Genomic DNA, 22,544 nt, shown 5'->3' on the forward strand with positions numbered 1-22,544 from the left:
ATAAATTATTGGGGGCTTGCCCCTAACTTATATGCTTATGTGACTTGTAAAAAACCCCCCTCCCCTGCACTTACGTGGTGCGGTAAGTTTTCCTGGTGAATCCCCCGGGACTGGTCTTTTAGCAATGTAAAAATTGCTATTGTGGTAATCAAGTAAAGATTCTCCCCTGAGACCTTGTTACTATTTCACACTGGGTCCCTCATGAAAGATCTAGGGCCCAAATTAGGTGACCAGTGTAGGCTTGTGCTCCATAGTTGGATCATCTAGAAAAGTAGGGGTAAACTAGGGTGAATGAGGAAGTAAATTAGGGTTGTGTAAATGCAGAATGCCCATATGGACATATGATGCACGATACCGTGGTATAAAGGCTTTCATGTAGTGGCCATGAGCTCTTGAGTTCAACCGTGTTTGATGTAAGGGTTACCATTTTTTCCCGCTTGGGAACTAAATTGGACAATTTAGATAATCTATTGGTTTGGAACTATGATCCCTTCTAAGGGACCCACGTGAGATAATGATGCGGTAGTGTATCCCCACCACTCCACTAAAATGGGTGAGACTAAGGGTTCAGACTCGGTAGCCTTTGTGTCTCGGTTTTGCATCGACCATTCATACCTCTCTCTCTCTCTCTCTCTCTCTCTCTCTCTCTCTCTCTCTCTCTCTCTCTCTCTCTCTCTCAGCACGAGCACAACTTCTCCAGCCAACTGGCCGAATGGAGGTGTGCAGGTTCGTATGATAATGTGGCAAGCACTTTTCATGGTCGGAGCATGGCTGGTTGGCCGGCGTAGCTCAAGCCATACCTTTCTCAACCAACTCGCTTCTTGCTGTGCGTGATCTTCCTGCGTGTTTCTCACCTAGTTGGCATGTTTTGCACCTTTGATCTTCCGTCAGGCTCTGCTATTGTGCTCAATGTTTCCGCCATCAGCTAGTTGTTGGCTGACCATGCCCCTCGTTGTGCTAGATCTCTCTCTCTTTCTCTCCCCGCCTTTTCCCTCATCGTCTTGCTAGTCAAAGATAGCGACGAGTTCACCCTAAGATCGGAGGCTGAGATCAAAACCGCTTCGCACCCCAAATTTGGGCCTTAGATCCCCTCATTGATAGTGACGAGGGGTGGCTGAGCGTGAACAGTTGACGGCGGCGGCTTGATAACCAATCAAATTGCGGCTCGCAACAGCGGAGACACGTCGAAAGGTGTTGCGTGTCCTCGCCGTCAAGGCTCGCGAACGGTATCAGAGTCTCTCTCTCTCTCCGCCCGCCGCCCGTGGCCCGTGGCTAGCCCACCATTATTACAATGATACAGTGAGGTTTAGTGAAGCTTGGGTTGGAAAGCCCATTGGCTGTCACAGAAGAGAGAGAGAGAGAGAGAGAGAGAGAGGTGTGCGAGTTTGTTGTGCCATAGCAATGACTCGTGTCTTGCTTTTAGAGGGTTGTTATTACTGAAGCGGAGCTGAGTGCTCCACCATCAACAAGACAGGCCAGCTGGTTGCCATGTTGTGAGGACAGGAAATCAGTCGTTGTTACAAATAATGCAGCAAACATTATTGTCAAGACATGCTGCAGTAGTAAATCAACAAGGATTTTAGGAGCGAACCAGTTTAATTGCCTCCGCTCATGGTATGTGCCACTTGTGCGATATATATGTGTATATATATACATATATCTTCATAAGGGTCACAAAAGTTTGAACTTGGCATCTCACGTGAACTGCCCAACGTGTTCCCATTATTTAGTTTGGCTTTTACGTATTTATTTTACTTATTTGTCAAAGTCTGGGTAGGGCAATTTTTGAGGTTGGTATATAAGCAATCCTCAACCCCCATTGTACAAGTCAATTCATTGCAACCCTAGTAGAAGTAGAAGAAGAAGGAAGTCTTCACAAACTTACAAATCCTTGTCGAGTGGCCCAATGGGTTAAGATTTTATTCCTAACCCTCACAACTTTCAGAACTCCATCCGATGGGACCCAAAGTAAAGCAAAACACAACTTAGTAAATCACGTAGATAGGATGACATGGCAGTTGTACGGATGCCGTAAATCACCCTGGCTGTTGATGTGGCACATTGTACGGACTTGCCCACAAATCGCGGAATTGTCTGCTACGTGGCAGCACTCTACGAATAGCTCTCTAGGTTGCATGTTTCTAGACCAATAGCTTTTAGAAGTACTACTGTTCATGTAAATTGCTTCTGGATGGCCTAGGGCCTCTAAATAGACATTGTGTGTCTCTTCTTTGGCATTCCAATGGGAGTGGGAACAAAGTAAGAGCCACAGATCTTAGTGTGTTAAGCAAAATTTTAAAAATACCGAAAGGGGTGCCATCGTTTGGGGCTAGTGTTCTCTAGGGGTGGAACTATGGCACTCCGCGTCTCGTGTGAAATGTCTCTCTCTCAATTTAGTTGTTTTGAAATGTATAAAGTCTATTTAGAGTCTTTTCCATTGGCATGTGGTGCCCGTTCCGTTATAGTGGTATGAGAGCTCAGGGACGCAACGGCACTGTTTGTTGTGTAAGGCTTAAGCATCTGTGTTGCATTGTGATGTGCCATCCTACTTGAGTGAGATCTCCTGTGTATGTAATTATAGAGCATTGAGACACCCGTTACAGATCAATTTTTCTCTATGCCGGAATATCAAGACCTCCGGAATGAGTAAAAGGAATGACCCTCAGATATTATTTTCCTAACTTGAGTTGTTTTGCAGATATAAATGCGAACGATTACTCTTCTTTTAAGAAGTGGGGATGTCACAAACTACTAACGTGTCAAGCCACTGAAGACTTAGAGGGCTGGGCACCCTAAACCCTAACCAACTTGCATATCCCTACTGAGGGGCCTAAACCCTAGTAGAAATAGAAGAAGAAGAAAGCCTTCACCAACTTACAGATCCTCGTAGAGTGGCCCAATGGGTTAAGATTTTAATCTTGACCCTTCCAACTTTTAGAACCCCATCCAACGGGGCCCAAAATAAAGCAAGCACACACACATTCAGTAGATTTGTGCGAGTTTTTTGTGCTGAATGTCCGCGACGAAAAGAGACAGTTTGCTGATTTTTCTGCATTTTTCACTCGTTTGGGGCTGATTTGTCAAGCCACTGAAGACTTGGCCATTCAGCTTTTGGCCCAATTGCCTCCTCGGTATACCAACTTCTATTCTTCATTGATTATGAGTGGTCGGCTGAATACTATTTCTTGGGACGAGATTGTTCCAATGGTGTTGGACCAGGAGAAGTGGTTCAATACGGGGAAGAAGTGAGGCTCCGAATGTCACCAGCGTGTGACTACTATCTATCCTTTTTGTTGATTTCTTTCTTATTATCTATTTACTTTCACTTTTTGGAAACACCCCTCGGGAAATCTAACTGCCCTGCATTGCATAGCTAGTGTGGAACTGTCCAGAGGGAGTCCAGGCCTGAGGGCAAGAGAGCACTAAGGTTGGACAAGGACTATGGTTAGCCAAGTGGGGTCATTGACTAGCCAAAGTGGAATCCTTTGCTATAGAGGCTACAATTCAGTTCTGGATGTGGCCGCAGTGTACAAAGAGGGTCGGATGACCTAGAAAGATACAATGGCAGTATCTCCTAAAATTTAGGGAACTGCTATTTTGGGACTTGAAAATGTGTTTGCGTCATTACCTCCGGAATGACAAGGAGAACATTTTCTTACTCTGTCGTGAAGTCAACTGGGCGACCGGTTGGGAGATTTTTAGGCGGCAACCCCGAAACGGGAAAATGCTTGTAAATGCGCCAAGTGGCACATTCTGGTGCACTTTCCTCATGCAGAAAAGTGGGCGCTGATTTTTAAGCTGGGAGAGGCTCATTTTCAGTTTTTGTCACAGGTTAAGAGCTATGGAGTGCTTGCTTTCCCTCTTATGCACAGTGCGGTGCCAGGAGTGATGCCCTGCACGCTACGCACTGCCCTCTCTCTCCCCTTTGGCAGTATGTTATGCCCCTCTAGTGGGCTCTTCATTTGACCAATGTACAGATGTGTGGATTCATGCGCGATTGCCGAGGCAAGAGCCTCTTGTACAGGTACTGGGTTAGCTAGCGGCTAATCCCCCCGCAGGTACAGGTGAATTCGGAGAGGTTTCACGCCAGAAATCTTGTCCGATTCAAAGGGCAAGTAGCCCTATAGGTGCGGGAGCTCGAGGACTTGCTACGGATGCGACCGGCACGCGAAATGGAGCCCGAAACAGTGAATTACAGCCTGCTGTGTATTTTTGCAGGTTTAGGGTTTTGGCCCTAAACGGACCCTAATACCCCCAGGAGGTTCGGGGATGCAAGGGGACCGTTGTACAGGTGATTTGGCGCATTTTCAGGGCTGAAAACAGAGAATTCAGCGTGCTGCAGATTCTCGCCAGGTTTTGCAAAGTATCCGTATGCGTCGGGAAAGTCAGTCAATGCGTGGGAATACTGACTGTGAAGGGTCCTAGTACAGTTATGTTGCCGAAATCGGGCCGAAACAGTTGAAATTCAGCCAAGTTTGTGCTGGGCAGCTTGTAGGGAACCACAACGTTTATTCCCTCTTTTGAACAATAAAGAAATACCGAAAGGGGCGCCTAAGTTAGGGGCCAATCTGGTGTCGGTCTTCTCATACAGGTGCATTCTAGCATCTGTATCCCATTCCCCTCTCTTGTGTCACTATAGCGCAGGTATAATAGACGACTAATAATGGGTGAAAGCTAAATCAAGGTTTGAAGTAAAGTCTACCGCCCTTTTTGGATTGAACAGGCCGGTTACATGGTTCCATCGACGGGATTAAATCACTTTTTTCCATAGAAGTGAGCCTTGGTCAGTTTGAGCTTGAAGACACAGAGGATCATAGACCAGACACAAGGAATTGCAATTATGGCTGACAGACCAGATGATGTGACTGAAGAGGTTTCCTCTTCACAGGGTCAACAGACACATGAAGTGGGTGAGTCCTCAAGACCACCACAGACGGATGATGATATATTGAGGACCCAGTTGGCTACTGCTGTGGCTATGTTCACACAAGTAATGCAGAATCCGAGGTTTTTAGCCTTTCTGCAACCTCTGGTTCCGTCTCAGCAAGTTGGGTCACTGAATCATATTCAAAAGCCTGTTAAGGCTCGAGCACAGGTGATTCATACCGCACAGTCAATGGAAACACCTGTACACTTGACGGAGAACATGCAGTCTCCACAACCTGTGCCTAAGGTGCAAGAACAGGTGGCTGAGATGCCAGTCTTTCAGGCTGTACCAGTTCAGCCCGCCACCTTTCAGCAGCCTATAGCTGGTTCTAATGGGCAGGGAAGCAACCTACAGGCTATGCAACAGGTCTTCCCACCACCTTCAGTACACCCTGGCTATTTTGGAGGTGGATCGGTATTCCAGAGCATGGCTGGTCATGCACCTGGAAATCAGTTTTACATGCCAGGAACAGTGTTTGGGGGTACTCAAATGATGATGCCTAACCCCATGTATGGTGTCACGCGCATGCTGCCAGGGTTTTAGAGCACTCAGGGCCAATTTGGGATGCCACAGGCAAATTTTGGTATGGCTGGAATTACAAATCAGCAGCCAAATATGGCATTTCCAGGTCAAGTTAATAGCGGCCAAGGAACACAGATGAACCCTAACAATGTTCCCATGTTTTAGTCACTTCCATATGACAATTTAACGCCGCTGGAGAGGCTAACTCCATACAAAGAAGGTGGCAAAGGTGTGTCTTTCACGACCTTTACAGGGTTTGATGACAGGAAGAAGGCTCTCTCATTCCTCCAACAGTTTGACAAGGCCGATGCAGGGGGAAACTTTACAGAGGCTTCAAAGGTCCGCAAGGCAGCCACTTTCTTGACAGGGAATGCGGGACAATGGTGGACAACTTTATTGCTGCAAGGGCAAGCTCCGTCCACATGGATTTACTTCAAGCAGATTTTTGCAGCAGCATGGTTATCTGATGACTTTGAAGCAGATGTCATGACAGAATGGCACCAGCTTAATGCTGCCACTTGCAGAAATCTGGATGATTACAATCGGAAGTTTTGGAAAGCTCTACTTCCAGTAACTTCCTATAGGTTTGTGCCATTGACATAACAGATTGAAAAATACTGTTGTGGCCTACCTAAAGGATTGAGAAAGTACTGTACGAAGACAAAAGTCACTACCTTGACGCAGCTCATCGAGGTAGCAAACACTGGCAATGGTTTGCTCAAGGGAGACGATTGTGAATTTAACACTGGTGTCAAGGCAGGATCAGGCAAGAAAAATTCAGCCAAGAAGCATGTTCCCAATGAGGCTCCTAAAGGGACTCAGGAGTCAGCCAACGCAGAGAAAGATAAAGCTACGGCTAAATCAGAAAAGGGACCAGCAAAGAAATGGAAAAGACGTTTTCCTCGCAAGTCGGAAGAGCAAAAGAAGGTCCTGAGGACAGAGAACAAATGCTTTATATGTGAGCAGCCTGGCCACATTGCTTACAATTGTCCTACAAAGAAAAGGCCAGCTGATTCTGAAGACAAGGAGGACAGGAAAGGAAAGAAGCCCATGGCTGGTCTAGTGCCAGATATGGTGGGCGACAAGCCAAATTCAGATGCAAGTGAGCTTTGCAGAGCATGGGGAAAGGTCAGGGATTAAACAATGCTTATCTTCTTTGACCCAGGGGCCAAAGCCAACTTTATCTCCCCAGAATTGGCTTCAAAGTTGGGAATCAGACCTGAAGAGATGGGGTATACAGCAGAGGCAGGTTTGGCATGTCCTGGCCATACAGAGGCTGTGACACCCATCATTGGAAAATTGCGCCTACATATCCAGTCCTATGTAGATGTTGAAGAATTTTACATCATGCCACTGGACGGATGTGATGTGCTGCTAGGTATTCCTTGGTTGTTTCGTGTACAGGGAATCATGGATGCCTACAACAAAAAGATCACTGTACAGAGCAGGGGAAAGACTCACATTCTTGATGTAAAGCTTAAAGGGGAGTCTATTCCCACTGTATCAGCTTCTGCTATTACTTCTGTAATGAAAAAGCATCTTTCTGCGTACTTGGTTTTTGCACGTGAAGTGTCAGATTGTGATGAATCAAATTTATCTGTGTTAGATAAAGAAAGGTCAATGTTTTTACAACAGTATAGTGACTGTTTCTCCGATTCATTACCGTCTCAATTACCGCCAGAGAGACCCGAGGACCATGCGATAGATTTGGTGCCAGGCAGTAGCCCACCAAATAGGCCTCCGTACCGGGTTAGTGCGGCTCAGCAGAAAGAGATAATGGGCCAAGTACAAGAGCTGTTAGAAAAGGGGCTGATTCAGCCCAGTTCATCTCCATTTTGTTCACCAGTGTTGTTGGTGCAGAAAAAGGATGGCTCATGGCGTATGTGCATAGACTACCGTGCACTGAACAAGAATACCATCAAGAATAGGTTCCCTATACCTAGAATTGATGATAGATATTATGGACAAATTAGAAGGAGCAGCTATGTTTAGCAGGATAGATCTAAAGAGTGGGTACCATCATATCCGCATTAGATCAGAGGATGTGCACAAGACTGCTTTTAGAATGACGTTTGGTCTTTACGAATTTTTAGTGATGCCCTTTGGTCTCACAAATGCTCCTGCTACGTTCAATAGGATGATGGACAGAATTTTCCGTCCACACCAGCAGTTTGTTGTTACATTCTTTGATGACATGATAGTCTACTCAAAGAATGAAGAGGAGCATAGGCATCACTTGGCCATTGTGTTCGAAGAGCTACGCAGTCATAGGTTGCTCATCAATGCAAAGAAAAGTGAATTTTTTTCTGGAAGAGATCCACTTTCTGGGACACATTGTCTCAAAGGATGGTGTCAGAATGGATCCTGCAAAAGTTGAAGCGATCAAGTCATGGCCAAATTTGAAGACGGTGCATGATGTCAGAAGTTTCTTGGGATTATGCTCCTATTACAGAAGGTTTATCCGAAATTTCGCTAAGATTGCTTCACCTTTACATGCTCTTCAAAAGAAGGCAGTCACCTTTAGATGGACACAGAAAGAGATTTCAGCTTTTAATCTCTTAAAGGAAAAGATGACTTCAGATCCAGTCATTGTGTTGCCAGATCTTAGGAAGTCATTTGTGGTCCAGTGTGATGCCTGCGGTAGTAGCATTGGTGCAGTGCTAATGCAAGATGGCAGGGTAGTAGCCTATGAGAGCAGAATTTTGCAAGGGCCAGAGATGACCATGCAGGTCTATGAGAAAGAGTTACTGGCTGTGATTCATGCGCTCTTAAGTTAGAAACACTACCTGCTAGGTGCAGATTTCGTTGTCCAAACGGACCATCAGACCTTGCGATACTTCTTGACACAGACAAAGTTATCTGAGAAGCATATGCGATGGGCAAATATTTTGTCCATGTTCCATTTTCAGATTGTGCATGTGGAAGGCAAGAAGAACGTTGTGGCTGATGCCTTGTCAAGGAAGCCACAACTTTCAGCTGTGTCAATTCCTTATCATCATGAACTTGATGATATGAGAGAACAGTATGCAAATGATGAAGATTTTGCAAGGGTCTTCGAGCAGCTAATGGATGGACAACGTCATGAACACTATCTTCTTAAAGATGGGTTCATGATGATGCATGGCAGATTGTGTGTCACAAAGCCATTGCGACGCAAAGTTATGGAAGAGAGTCATGTCCCACCGTATGCAGGGCATCGTGGTATCGATGCTACAGTTAAAGCGGTTGAGACATTCTTCTATTGGCCTACATTGAGAAGAGATGTGGATGCCTTTGTGCGAGAATGCCTAATTTGCCAGAAGGCACCAAGATTATTGCAACCACTACCTATTCCAGATAAACCATGGGAAAGTATTGCTATGGATTTTATCTTTGATCTTCCGAGAACGCAGACAGGAAACGATGGTATTTGGACCATTATTTGTAGATTCAGCAAACAAGCTCATTTTATTCCTGTCAGGAAGAAGATAAAGCCAGATCAGATGGCACGTTTGTTTATGAGCAATATTTTCAAGTATCATGGCATGCCACAGTCGATTGTTAGCGACCGTGATCCACGCATGACAAGTTTGTTCTGGAGAGGCTTGTTTGAGAATATGGGCACAACGCTCAAATTCTCTTCGTCATTTCATCCTCAAACAGATGGGCAATCAGAAGAGGCAAATTCTACTGTCCTAGATTTGCTGAAGTGGGTACTCCTTCAAATCGAACACGCTTCTTGTGCTTTTTTGCCGATTCAAATGTCGACTAATGACCCAGATAACCCGGGAAGTTAGCGCCTTTCTTCTGCTCTTTGTCGTGCTTTTTACCTTTGTTTTGTGCATCAAAAAACTGAGCAATTCGTGCATCAAGCACCTCTTCTAATTCTTGCTCTGTATACATCCTGGGCGTAGGAGGTTTCTTGAGAGCCGGTTTGAGGGGTGGCTCTGTGGTCTTCTTCCACTGTGAGTGCACCTCATCGAAAGAGGTCTCGCTCATATATTTTGCAAATTTTGGGTCCTTCGCAAAATTGAGCATCATCTTTGTTGCGTCGCCGATCAATCGTTGATGCTTCATTTCTTCGAGCTCTGCCTGAGTAGGCCGAGGCGGGCCATACTCCTCGTTGAATCTTCGTTGTGATCTCTTCCTGCATCGCCGGATACAGAGAAAGTCGACTGATCTTTGCTTGAAGCCATAGGTGCCGCGAAAAGGGAACGGGTTTCCCGTAGAAGAGAAATCGGCCGTGCTCTGATACCACTATAACAAACTTGGACACTGCAAGTCGAGAATTTACCACGACACCACAAATAATCACTTCAAACAGTTCACAGTTCACAATTGATTCGACACTGGCCCCGTGGAGTTCCATGCCTAAAGTTATTGGCCCCAAAGACTGGCGCCCCTTTCGGTATTTCTTTTTGTATTAATCTGTGTTCAAAGTACAAGAGTGCAGGCAGGCGCTCACACTCAGACTCTACGTCCAGATGCTCTGAGTTGTGAGGCTCTAGCCTTTGCCCTCATACTTAAACGTTTACAAGGGATGCTAAAAGCAGTGCCCCAAAAATCTGCCATAATTTTAAAAGCTTTCAAATAAAGCAATTTGAACTCTCATATGCTTCATAAATAAAGCAATTCTTTAAAAAGCTTTTCCCAACTTTGCGTATGCTTTTTCAGCCAACTAGCGTAAGAAAATAAGCATCCGTACATTGCCGTGAAATGCGGAAATCCGTACTGCAGGCCACGTCAGTATCTGTTCGCTTTTCCCGCATTCGTACAGGGCAGCCACGTCATCATTGCTGTCCGGCAGCTAACAGAGTATATGTGTGTGTGTTGTGGCACGCCACTTCACCAGTTTGTGACACAGACTCCTTCCTTGGCAAGGCTCTCTATTTCATGTTGCTCGTGGATGATTTCGGCCGTTTTACGTGGGTATACTTTCTACAGCACAAGTATGAGGCATTTTGCCTCTTCAAGAATTGGCGTTCTCTTGTGGAGAAGGAAAGCAATCAAGTGTTGAAGACTATTTGATTGGCCAAAGGCGGGGAGTTTATCTCCAAAGCATTCATTTAGTTTTGTGCGGACAATGGCATCAAGCGAGAGCTTGCGAATACTCGATCTCCTTCAGAGAACGAAGTTGTGGAGCAAAAGAATAGGATAGTGGTAGAAATGGCATGGACCATGCTTGAGCATCGAGATTTGCCAAAGTCTTTATGGGCAGAGGCAGTTACAATGGTAGTTCATACCATAAACCGATCTCAAACCTCTTCAACTCCAAGCAAAACGCCGTTCGAAGCTTATTTTGGTAAGAAGCCCGACGTCTTATGTCCATGTACTGAAGGAGCAGAGGGGGAAGTTTGATCCCAAGTCCATATATTTTGTTGGTTAAAACTCTCTTTCTGAGGGATATCGACTTTATGATCCAGAGAAGAAGGATGTTGTACTCAATCGTGATGTTGTCTTCGACGAGTTTTTACCTTCAGAGGGAGCTTCTGCTCCCAAGTCTTCCACGACGACCCTTGATTTGCCGATACTTGGAGACCCAAATTCTGTTTTGAACCCACTTCTCCTACCCGTATCCCTCAGGATTTGGAGGACCCGTTCCAAATGATGCGAATGAGAGTGGTTCTCATCATAGTGCAGAGTTAGAGCCAGATATACCAGTAGCTCCTCCCCCCAGGAGCAAGTCAGATAAGTTACCGAAGTGGCTATTGGAGACCTTGCGAGATGCAGCAACTTCAGATTTTTCACATGACTGGCATGAAGCCGGTACTACATGACGATCTCAACAACTTCGATTTGTTGAGACAGATGGGACTTTATTACAGGTGAACTATGCTTTGATGACGACAATGATCAAGGACAAAGATCCTGTGATAGTTGAGGAGGCGCTTTCATATCCAAAGTGGAAGTTGGCCATGCCGAAAGAATTTGATTCCATCAAGAAGAACAACACTTGGGTGGGAGTTGTTAGTCGATACATGTCGAATCCTGGCAAAGCTCATTGGGAAGCTATCAAATGCATTCTGAGATATTTGAAAGGTACACAATTAAAGTGTATTTGTTATGGAAAAAGTGACTTAAAGTTGCAGGGATATTGTGATGCAGACATGGCAGGTGACATGGATACCAGGAAATCTACCAGTGGATATGTATTTGCCATTGCTGGTGGTGCAGTCTCTTGGTGTTCTAGGTTACAGATAGTTGTGACATTGAGTACTATTGAGGCTGAATATATTTCAGCCACATAGGCTTCAAAAGAGGCCATTTGGTTGGGCAGATTTGCAAAAGAACTTGGCATGCCTGCTCATACACCCGTGTTGGGTTGTGATAACCAGAGTGTTGTCTATTTAGCCAAAAATGCCATGTTTCATGCGCGTACCAAACACATAGATGTGCGGTACCACTTCATACGACAGGTATTGGAGGATGGTCTAGTCACCTTGACTAAGATCCATACACAGAATAACCCTGCAGATGTTCTCACTAAGAGTCTTGCTAATGCTCAACATGAGCATTTGCATACAGCTGGTGGGAGTTGGTTAACTTAAAGGCGTCATTTATACCTTTAAGTGGGAGGTTGTTGGGTTAAAGGCCTAAATAACCCCGTTTTGTACGTTTTTATACTTTGTCCAAGTTCACATTGAACTTGGACACACTTTTTTAAAGTCACTTATAATAAAAGTGGGAAAACCCAAAACTCACTTATTGAGTTTTCCCCAAAAACGTGAGCTCTCTCTCTCTCTCTCTCTCTCTCTCTCTCTCTCTTTCCCCAAAACACCACAGTGGGTTAGGAGATCGGCACCTACATTTGCATATGGCCAGGGTACAGTAGAGTACACAGATGCATACACATACCTTGGTGTGGTATTTACAGGACCGAAGTTTACTCTTAAGAAAGCAGCGGATGCTAGATTGTCCAGAGCCTCTACGGCCTTGGGAGGGTTGGAGAGGATGTGTTCACAAGTGCAGTTTCAGGAACCACGAACAAAACTTTGGCTCTTTGATACTGTGGTGGCTTCGGCTATGCTGTATGGGGTCCAGATTTGGGGACCATCTGTGGATCAGGATAATTGGAAGTCAATGGAGAGACCTTTGGTATCTATGATTTCCCGAATGATTAGAGCCAAGGCCTCCGTACCACACGCGATTAGCCGAGCGGAACTAGCTGCCCCTCCAATAGAAATTGAAGCTCTTACCAGATCAGTGTCCTTTATACATGGTTTATGGGATACAAATAATTGCCGATATACTAGATTGGCCCTCGAATCCTCTCGACAATTAGCAATGAAAGGAGATACATCATGCTGGTATGCGCAACTGTCCTCGTGGTTTCACAGACACGGGTTCAGTATGGAAAGATTACCCCCCTTCCAATACTCTCTTGAGGCTCCATCACTGGCAATCACACGAACGGAGATTAATAAAATCATCCGCCAGGATCTTATACAGTTGGACACTAAGAGGACATGGGTAGACCCTACACAAGAATTGGGCACGAAGATGGCCGACTACAAAGAAAACTTCCTACAGCTATCTGAAGATGGCTTTGTGATTCGCCCGAGCTACATGGATACCCACCTGTCTCATGGTTTGAGATGTGCTATTGGTCAGATTCGTACATCCTCACACCAGTTGGAAATTGAATTTGGCAGATTTAGGGGAATCCCACCTGAGAGCAGAATTTGCAAGTTATGCGGAATGGAGCCGGAGACAGAATTACACTACATATGCCACTGCACCGTATACTATGAGATACGTGGGCGTTTCCATTGCCTGTTTAAAGAAGGCTTTGGACCTCTAGATAGAGTCATGCAATACCAAGATCAAAGGTGCTTAGGCCTGTACCTACTGGAACTACATCGGCACAGGGATAATCTAATGAGAAGACAAAGAGCACTACAGCCTCAGAGGCAGATCACAGATTTCTTCGGATCGAGAGAAGGAGGAATGGAAGGAGAAGCGAGAGGCCAGCAGCGAGCACAAAGGAGTACCCACATTCATACCAAAGGCACCCTCATTGACAGGGCGATTGAGCTTAGGAAATCGAGACGACCACGACCGAGATGCAGAAGCACACTTCACCGGAGGAGACTACAACAAAGGATTAGAAGCATTCTAGCCAGACACCCAGAATGCTCCTAAGAAGTTTATCTAATACTTTGTATTTAGTTTTTCGCATTTATTTTCACATTTTCACACTTTTCAGACATTGTAACAGACTCACCACTTTTGTATCAGTTTGGTCTCATAGGTCACTCTGGCCTTTTGAAGACGTTAATATAACATTTCATTTCATTTCATTTCTCTCTGTTTTGATCCCTAGCGCTTCCTCTCTGCTGCACTCCGCCTCTTGCTTCTTGCCCCAATCCTGCACTACATCGCGACGCGCACCTACCGGTACCTTCTGCTTCACGCTTTCAATTAACTCAAAAGGGCAAACTGGACACTTGGCAGAAGGACAACCACCTGCAGAATACCTCAACAAGAGGGGGTGCCCATTTTGAATTGGGGGCTGATTTTTGTTCATTTAGTGACCTACATTGTGTATGTGAGTAGTGGGTATAGGTTGACAGCTTTACTGGAAAACTTGCCTTCTCCTCTGTCTCATGTAGCACGTGATTTTCTCTCGTGCATCTCTCTTTCCCCTTTAGCACATATGGTAATGCCTCACTAGTTGGGCTACTCAGATGAATATGTACAGTTCTGAGGGTTTATGTGCATTTGCCAAGGCAAGAGCCTTCTGAACAGGAGCTGGATTAGCTAATTGCTAATCCCCCACAGGTATGCACAGTTCGATCACGAAAGATTGTGAGTTTGGAGAGTTTTCTCGCGTTAAAACTCGTCCAATTCACAGGGGAACTGTCCATTACGTGCAGGAGCCCTTTGGACGCGCATAGGCATGTACGCTCCGCTAAAAACGATCCGAAACAGAGAATTACAGCCTGCTGTGTTTTTCTGCAGGTTTAGGGTTTCGCACCTAAACTGCAAGGGAACACCAAGGGAGCTCTGTGAGAGCCTTGGGATGCGTGTATAGGGTTTTTGGGCACCCGACAATAGAAAAACAGAGAATTACAGCACGCTGAAATTCTGTTACAGCTCACTAGAAAGCTTCTAAATTGCGAGGGAATCAATGTTTTTGACCTACAGGGGTTCTGGCACCGTTATGTTGCCCAAATCAGGTCAGAAACCTGCGTTTTCAGCCCTCGCCAGGTTTGGACATGAAAGTTTGGCCAAAGTGTACGGATCGTCAATTGTTAATTGAATAAAGAAATACTGAAAGGGGCCCCAATTTCGGGGTCTACAGGGTGTCGGTCTCGTGTGCATAGTGACATTCTAGTTGCTGGATGCAACTGTGTACTCTTTTCTTCACAGTACTTTGTGTAAACAAAACAGATAATTGAAATAGTACTGCCCTCTACGTTGTACAAGCCGGTCAAAGCCTCACAAAGCTAGAGTTGTCAAACATCTGAAACCCTCAGAGGCATACATAGCCTCTCCCAAGCTGCCAACTCAGTGCCATGCACAGTAGCATGGCTACCTCCAATCCTGTCAGAGGGGTCCTCCAGCATGTTGAAGTCTCTTCCAATGCACCATTGCTCTACATGCGGCAAAGACTTTACAATGTGCGACCAAAACTCAGCACGGGCACTCCCCACATTGAGCGCATAGATGTTCAGGAAGCCCAATAGGCAACCCTGAATCTATATAGTAATCCACTGAGCCCTACCAGCCACAATAATACCTCTGTCTACAATGGCCTGCTGCCAAGAGACCGCAATAGTCATACATACCCCTCCTTGGATACCACCAGGTCCAAAGTAGCTGACCAAAATGTCTCATAACGCCCACGCAAGAGCTAATCACATTCTCTAATGCGGTTCTCACACAGATGATGCTCATGTAGCATAAGAAGATCAATCTCTCCTCCCACAAGGCATTGCTGAAGCTCCTAATGTAAACGGCTCCTTTGGCGCTGATATTGGGGCCCACTTAATCCTTGCACGTTCCATGAGACGATGCTCATGGAGAGCGAGATAGAACTGATGCTATAGCAGCAGCTAACCGTGCTATCTTCGAGGCTGACTTGGATGGGGAGTAATCCGCATCCGAGCGTCCTTGAGATAGTCGTGATTGCAGAGAGTGTCTAGCCCAGGCCCAAGAAGAACGAGCCGTGGGTAGGGCAACCTTCTTTGTGTAGGAGTCCTCACGTATGTATACATAGCAAGGCGGGCTCTGCGTGTCAGCAAAGAAATGTACCACAATGTGTCTACATCCTGTCGAGTCTGGAGGTGTCACTGAGAACTTGGCCAACGGCCACAAAGTTTGAACCAAGTTTATAATCCCTAGGTATCCCATGTGGTGAGAGAACTTGAGGGCCTGCGCCTGTGGAGCCACTCCAACACTGAGTCCAAAGTCTACTCAGGCTGGTTCCTGCCACAAAGCGGAAAAGAGAAGCCAACCGTTGAGTCCAGGGCCTCTATCCCTTGAGCTGCAAGGAACAATACATGGACTCTGAAGCAGGCTGCCTCAAAGTCTGATGAAGGGTCTCCGAGAAAACGTGTGAAATCGTAGTCAAAAAAGTCCCACCGACGCCGAATGTCGAAGCTCGTCAGTCCACGAGGAACTGCTGCAAAGAGAGACGTCTGCACCAGAAGAGGGGGCCGCAAGAAAGGCTGTCCCTCTCTCGCCAAGCGACTTGTGGAAAAAGCGTTGCCAAGAGATCTCCTAGCAGCCAAGGATGGTCCTGCCCCTTGGGTCGGCTGCGGGGTAGGAGTGGGAGGAGATACGGGAGCAAGGGGGCTAGTGGGAGGAGGAGGAGTGGGGAGGTAGGGAGTGGCAGAGGGAGAAGGGCAAGGTGGGGAGGAGGAGGAAGGAGGCGGGGAAGGAGAGGCGGAGGGGAACACGGGGAGGGGAGAGGCTATCGGAGGTGAGGCTGATGTGGAGGTTGAAGCTAGAACCTCTTTGTTGAAGAGGATCGAAATGGTTCCCTGTGGGAACCCACTGCTGCTGGTCTGAAGCTTGGGGGCCGCTCTGAGTGCCAGGTTGACGTGGTGGCCCCTATCTACGTTGACCACGAGCCTGCTGCCAGCCCTCCTCCGCTTGAGCCCAAGGCTCTGAGGGTGGCTCTACCTGTGTACCGTGTGACTTTGCCTGCTGCTGTTGTCCAGCCTCCAAAGGCTGGGGCTGAGCCTGAGGTGAAGGTCGGGGTCTCCTCCGTGGACGGGCCTTCGCAAGATGGCCCATTTGACAACAATGAAACACTGATTCGGGATGCCCAAATACTCCACGCTCTGGCGAAACCAACCACCACTCACCCGAGGTAGTAGAATGACCTTCAGAAGGGTGTGGGTGTCCTGAACCAGAACACGAATTGATGGAATGCCAGCTATAGAGGGTGCCGTGCGAGGTGTCTCTAGAACAATCCCAATCTCTGAGCCTATCTTGGAAAGGAGCGGAAGGTACTCCCTCCTCAGGTCGTGGAAGCAGACTGAGATGGGTAGGTCTGCCTCCTTGACAAGAACGTTGGTAGCTGGGTCCAAACCATGATGCCACTGTCGAAAATGAGCTCGAATTGCTCGGATGGCCAGGGGGATCATTGCAATGACATTGGACGCCATCTCGGGGGTCTCAAACTCTATCTGGTAGTAGCCATGCCTGAGCAGTTGAACGTTGAGGATCTTGCCCACTTCTGCTAAAAGGCGGGCCTGGAGGAGATCACGCACCTCTCCTTTACTGGGTCTGGTGCCGAGAATCTCGCAGATAACGGAGGTGGCCTGAAGGTGCGCCACCTCTGCCTCTAAGCTCGCTCAGTGTTTGCTGCTAACAAGAATGCGGAAGGAATGAAGGCGAGGCCAAGCCTTGATGGAGAGAGACACACCAAACCGCGAGTAAGCAGTAGGGCGAGTCCTTCAAGCAATTTGAGGGAGGGGGGGATGAGTACTCGGCTGCGGGTAGTGAGGCAGGCAGCGAAGGGGGAGGGGGGAGGGGAGGGGGGGGGGGGGGGGGGGGGGGGGGGGGGGGGAGCAGGGTGTGCGGGGGCTGAGGGCAGCGAACGAAGGGGGGAGGAGGTGGTGGCGAGCAATGGGGGTATGGGCGAGCGGGCTGAGCATCCGCGCTGGCTGGGCGCAGGCACAGCAGCGCGCAGGCAGGGGCAAGCGGGGGCAGCGCGCAGCAGGGTAGGCGCGCAGCACGAGGGCGGAGGAGGGAGAGGCTAGCGATGGCGAGAGGGGGGTGACAGGTGCAGGCGAGGGGGGGCGTGCGAAAGCAGCAGCGAGCTCTCCCCCCTCATTTATTTTATCTTTATGTTCCCCAGACATTGTGCTAGAGTCACACATGGATGTAACCTTGTGGTCTCATAGGTCATTTTGGCCTTTTGAAGACGTTACTATAACATTTCATTTCTAACTCTAGGCTTCCGCATCATCGAATTTGACAATGCGGGCATAAGGGATGCATGATTTATGCTCTGCATTCATCGTGAACCATGTTATGCACCCGATCAAGTATTTCATTTAGCATGTTGTGGAGTCCTGAGAGGTTATGTTCATTTTGTTTCGCATTTCCACCTTGTCCTTCTTCAAAGTTCTATTGCTTCATTTGTATTGCGCATCTCTTTTGTCCAAGTCATTTTTAAGTAACTTTTGCTTTACTTTAATTTATTTATTATTTCTGAAACAGATAAAATGGATTTTAAAATTACTCTTGCTTCATTATCCTCTTTCATTGTGTATCTTCATTTCGTGTCTTGTGCAAATGTTTTAGCACGTATTTTAGTTCGTAAGTTCAGACTTGTCTGGGCTTATGCATTCTTTCTTTAAAACTGATTTTGCATTCATCACTTGACATTGCTGGCGCTCAGGGTCGGTTTTCACTTTTGGCTGAGAAGGTGCACCCTCTTTGAACAAAGGGACGTTGCTCGTGCTGCTGCTGGTAGGTCATTGTCTTTTTAGCAATAGTGGAGTATGCTTGACAGTCAAAGATTGCTTCCTTCCTTCCTTTCTATTCGAGAGAATTATTGTGCTGCCTCATGGTTGAAGCTTTAGCAAGGAGGTTCTGTCATGAGTTCATTTGGGATGTGGTATTCGAGGTGCATAATCTTCGGCCTTCATATTGCTTCGCAGTGCTTGAGTTTTTGGTGTTGTAGTCACGTCTTAGTGACCTCAATGTGTGCTTGGTTGTCTGTTTCTGCATGACTATGAACTCTTATTTCATGAGAATAGTCCATAAAGTCAAATACTTCAAGAAGCAAATAAATCTCATCATTGCAATTTAACTATAGCAGATATGAGATTGAGGTTCCAAATACTGTTGACAGGATATATCCTTTTATCTTGCTTGATTAGCAAATGAGTAAAGAGGTGGAGAATTCAGATTTGCGTGTAGCAGAGGTTGAGTTGCAGTCTAATGAAATAAGTTTCTCAGAAGAGCTTTGGAATGCATGCAATGAATGCTGTGATTTGAAGCAGTTTTTCTGCTGCATCGCTTTTATAGCATTTGTGTTGGGTGTGTTTGCATCCATTTTAGCTATTCTCATTTATTTCAGACCAGTTGATGTTAAAATCACGATAGACAGTGTGAAAGTCAACAACTATACTGTTATTAAGAGGATTGAAGAAAACAATCAGAGCTATTATGCGGTGTACGTGGTGGCATACATAGATTTTGTATTCCTAGCCACCAATCCAAGCAAGAAATATACTGTTGTATATAGCAACAGCACTTTTCAGTGTCTGACAAGAGACATGTCTTTGGGTATGTTCACAACTAGTGCCTTCAGACAAGCTCCTTTTGCTTCTACAAATTGGACCAGAGTTTTACTCTTAGATGTCCCGGAACCAGTCCCAAGTGCCTTGCGGGCTCCAATAATACAGGATGCATATGTGAATGATGTTGTCATTCTTCAAATTGAAGGCGCAATGGCAGCTCGCTTTGAAGTCGGAGGAATTTACTTCCCTTCACTTGAGGTCGGAAGTCTTTGTGATCTAAAAAATGATCAATTTGGTTCTTGCATGCTTGTATGCGCAAATATTGAAGGTGTTCAAATTGAACAGTGTTAATTTGTTTGTTTCTCAGAACGTGCTCAACTGCACTGTTAAGTTCAACTATTCGAATCAATCAAATGTGAGCATCATTTGCTAATGAGACAAATGCTACTGCATATGTCATGCTTCCAGCTGGCATGCGATCTTTGAAGAAGGTGGGAGGCATTATGGAAATGTTGTATCAGGCAATATTTATGGGCGTTGGGCCCAGTCAGATTTTTATTAACAGTCTTGCTATAGACGATTATGCTGAGATTGGATATTCATACCAGCCCATCACAGAGATGGATTTGATATTCAAGCAAACCCCATCCCAGACATGAAAGTTTTATGAAGAGTATGCTTTCATTTGGTTATGCTGATCTTTCTGTAGACAACTTGTACTAAGATTGGATATTCATGCAAATTAGGCAAACCCATCACAACCTTTGGCACTTTTATGGAGAAGATGCTTGGATTTGGTTCTCTTTGGCTTTTGTTTTCTTGTGAAAGCCCTTCAGCAATATTGTTTTGTTTTTGAAAATTATCGCTAATATAAAGAATTGGATTCACAAGTTCTTGCGACTGCATGAACCTTAGTCTGGTTATGTGATGTGCATAAAACATTATTCGAATTTCTGAGAAAAGATGTGTATATGAGTTATTGATGTTGGCATGGAGGGCTAGTGGTGAAGAGCATGTGTGTCTCATGAGCTGTCGAACTCTGAACACAGTGATTGGCATGGGCTTTTGCTCGGGACAAGAATCAGCAATTGTTTTCCAAAAATGATGTTGAATTTAATGCTGCCACTCTCAATGTTGTTGTGTGCTAGGAAGAAAACAGAAGAGAGGCCTTTGCAGTGTAGCGTCCCAGTTGAAAATGAAATTTCCTAGGTTATAATTTAATTAGATCTTAATCGTTAAGGTGGGCATTGTAGTTGTAGCTCCTTATAAACAGTCGAAGAAACCGACCTCTGTAGTGTATTTTTAACCGGCTATGACTCCAAAATCCTTGCTAGATTTTAAGCTTGTCCTGAGAGAAACCTATCTAAATTTACACATTTCCATCCCTCTAGGGCCAAACTTATCTTTCTAGACTTTGTGAATTTGTCGTGCGGTCTGTCTTACATGGAAATATGCTGAATTTTTTGCTACTTTAAACCTAACAACTTGTATTATAACAAGTAAATGGGAAGTGTCACCAGCACCGTTTGACTTAGTTCCTAATATTCGGTCAAAATTTGGCAAGTCTCTGCAAGTTTTGGACCCATCATTTGTGATTCACAATTTTTCTCTAGTTGCACCTATCCTTTTGTGCAAAAGCTCTCATTTTTTACAAAGTAGACCCACCAGGGGGGCCATTGTGAAGTTTCGCTACATACTTGGAACATTTTAAATGGTAACTTATGTAGTAAGTTGAATGGAGCCAAATATTCATTGTGTGCTATTGCTACATTATGGTAGTGATCTGTTTGAACACAACGAGGACTGTACAAGCATTTATTTTCCCCTCAATAAACATTCTATTTCTTCTCCAAGCTATGTGTGCATGTTCTTTGAACTGTTGTTACTATAGGCTTCAGTTTCTTGAGCATCGTCGATGTCAGACATTTATCCCTTTTTGCAAAAGTTGTGACTGACTTCCTTTGTTACAGAATAGGTGCATGTATAGAAGCCGTGCCATGCTCCATAATCCAGTTCCTAGTACATAGGCATGATATTCAAGGAGGAGGTAAAATGGACCTGGAATTTGTTCGATTTCTCTGCTGCACTCTTTTGGCGGTTGGCTTGTCTAGCTGCACAGCAAGAGCTCCATCCTGCATCAGCAAGCAGCAAGCGCATTCCCAACGTCCAGCCATGAGCTACTTTCCCTCCTCGTTGTCGAGTCCAGTTCCTACTACATAGGCATGGTATTCAAGGAGGAGGTAAAACGGGCTTGGAATTTGCTCAATTTCTCTGCTGCACTCTTTTGGTGGTTGCCTTGTGTAGCTACACAGCAAGAACTCCAGCATACTCCCAACCTCTAGCCATGAGCTACTTGCCCACCTCGTTGTCGAGATCATCATAGCATGAGAACCATGCTCTATCATTTGAAGTACCATAATCTATTTGCATGCACGGACTATTGTTTGCATGACAAAAGAGTAAAAGTCACGCTAATCCCTGTTTGATTGAAACGGCTTTTCTCTCTGCATCTGTGATGTTACCACTAAGTCTATCATGATAACAGGCTTGTACTTGGAACTGATGACAATTTGTATTTATTTTTGGCACCGCTGGTTTTGGGAGCAGTATGAAGATTGGGAGTGGTTTCTTGGGGATCATAGTTGAGAGAGTGCACGGGAGTAGTTGAAATTGGAGGGCACTTGCATCAAACGAACGTCGTCACCTTGAATTGTTTGCCGGAGTCTGTGTGCACCCTTCTGAAGGGCATGACTATGTGAGGTTCTTTGAGTAGAGATCTATGAGGGAGCCAGTCCAGTTCATGAACCTAAGAACTTTTTGACTTGTTGAGGTTCTAGTAAATTTCAATATGTATATTGGCTATGGTAGCGAGCAATGGCAACTCGAAGATTGTCAGAGAGGAATACTTGGTCCCTAATTGGTTTACGTCAACCCCTGTTCTTTCTTTATTATGGAAAATGTTGTACTTGTGCAAGGACTCTAAGACGGTCTTTTGGTTGTTAAAGTAGCTTTATAAAGGAGATGATGACCATCCATCCAACTTCATTACACGAGATAAAACGGAGTAGTTGTGCAACTGAGTAGGCAACAATTGCAGTGATCTTCTCGAAGGGAGAAAAAATATGAAGCAGAGGAGAAGCAACGCCCATAGGAAGCTCAAGCATGTGACAAAAGAGTTATGGCCATTAGATGCACCATCTTCATCATGATTGATTCTTGACCGTTTAGTAGCCATCTTATGCTTTATAGAGCGGGTTAAACCACATTATTTACAACCATGACTTGCATACGGCCTCCATGGCATACATTGCAACTTGGCCTTAGCTACAACAACCTTGAGGTTTAGGCTTCCCAACACTCTAATCTGCCTAGTAAGGGTTAAGCTCGTTCTTCACTTCAAAATAGGGCCA

General features: G+C 45.6%; 1 protein-coding gene across 3 annotated transcripts; it reads left to right on the top strand.

Moving 5' to 3' along the window:
• Positions 1-1,112: 1,112 nt before the first annotated feature.
• LOC147429015 (uncharacterized) lies at positions 1,113-21,773 on the top strand. 3 transcript variants are annotated; one of them, XM_086494880.1, is made up of 5 exons: positions 1,548-1,614; positions 18,288-18,358; positions 18,744-19,392; positions 19,502-19,549; positions 19,656-19,935. In XM_086494880.1, the coding sequence occupies exons 3-5, from the start codon at positions 18,775-18,777 to the stop codon at positions 19,791-19,793; spliced, it is 804 nt and encodes a 267-aa protein (XP_086351006.1). In that variant the 5' UTR covers positions 1,548-1,614; positions 18,288-18,358; positions 18,744-18,774; the 3' UTR covers positions 19,794-19,935. The 3 variants fall into 3 exon arrangements, 1 of the variants encoding a protein (XP_086351006.1); XR_015185788.1 differs by lacking the exons at positions 18,744-19,392; positions 19,502-19,549; positions 19,656-19,935 and adding an exon at positions 21,105-21,773 and having other exon boundaries at positions 1,113-1,614; XR_015185789.1 differs by lacking the exon at positions 18,744-19,392 and having other exon boundaries at positions 1,113-1,614; positions 19,502-19,746.
• Positions 21,774-22,544: the final 771 nt, after the last annotated feature.

The sequence above is a fragment of the Adiantum capillus-veneris genome, chromosome 22, assembly GCF_014529385.1.
Source record: "Adiantum capillus-veneris isolate H3 chromosome 22, ASM1452938v2, whole genome shotgun sequence".
NCBI lineage: Eukaryota > Viridiplantae > Streptophyta > Polypodiopsida > Polypodiales > Pteridaceae > Adiantum > Adiantum capillus-veneris.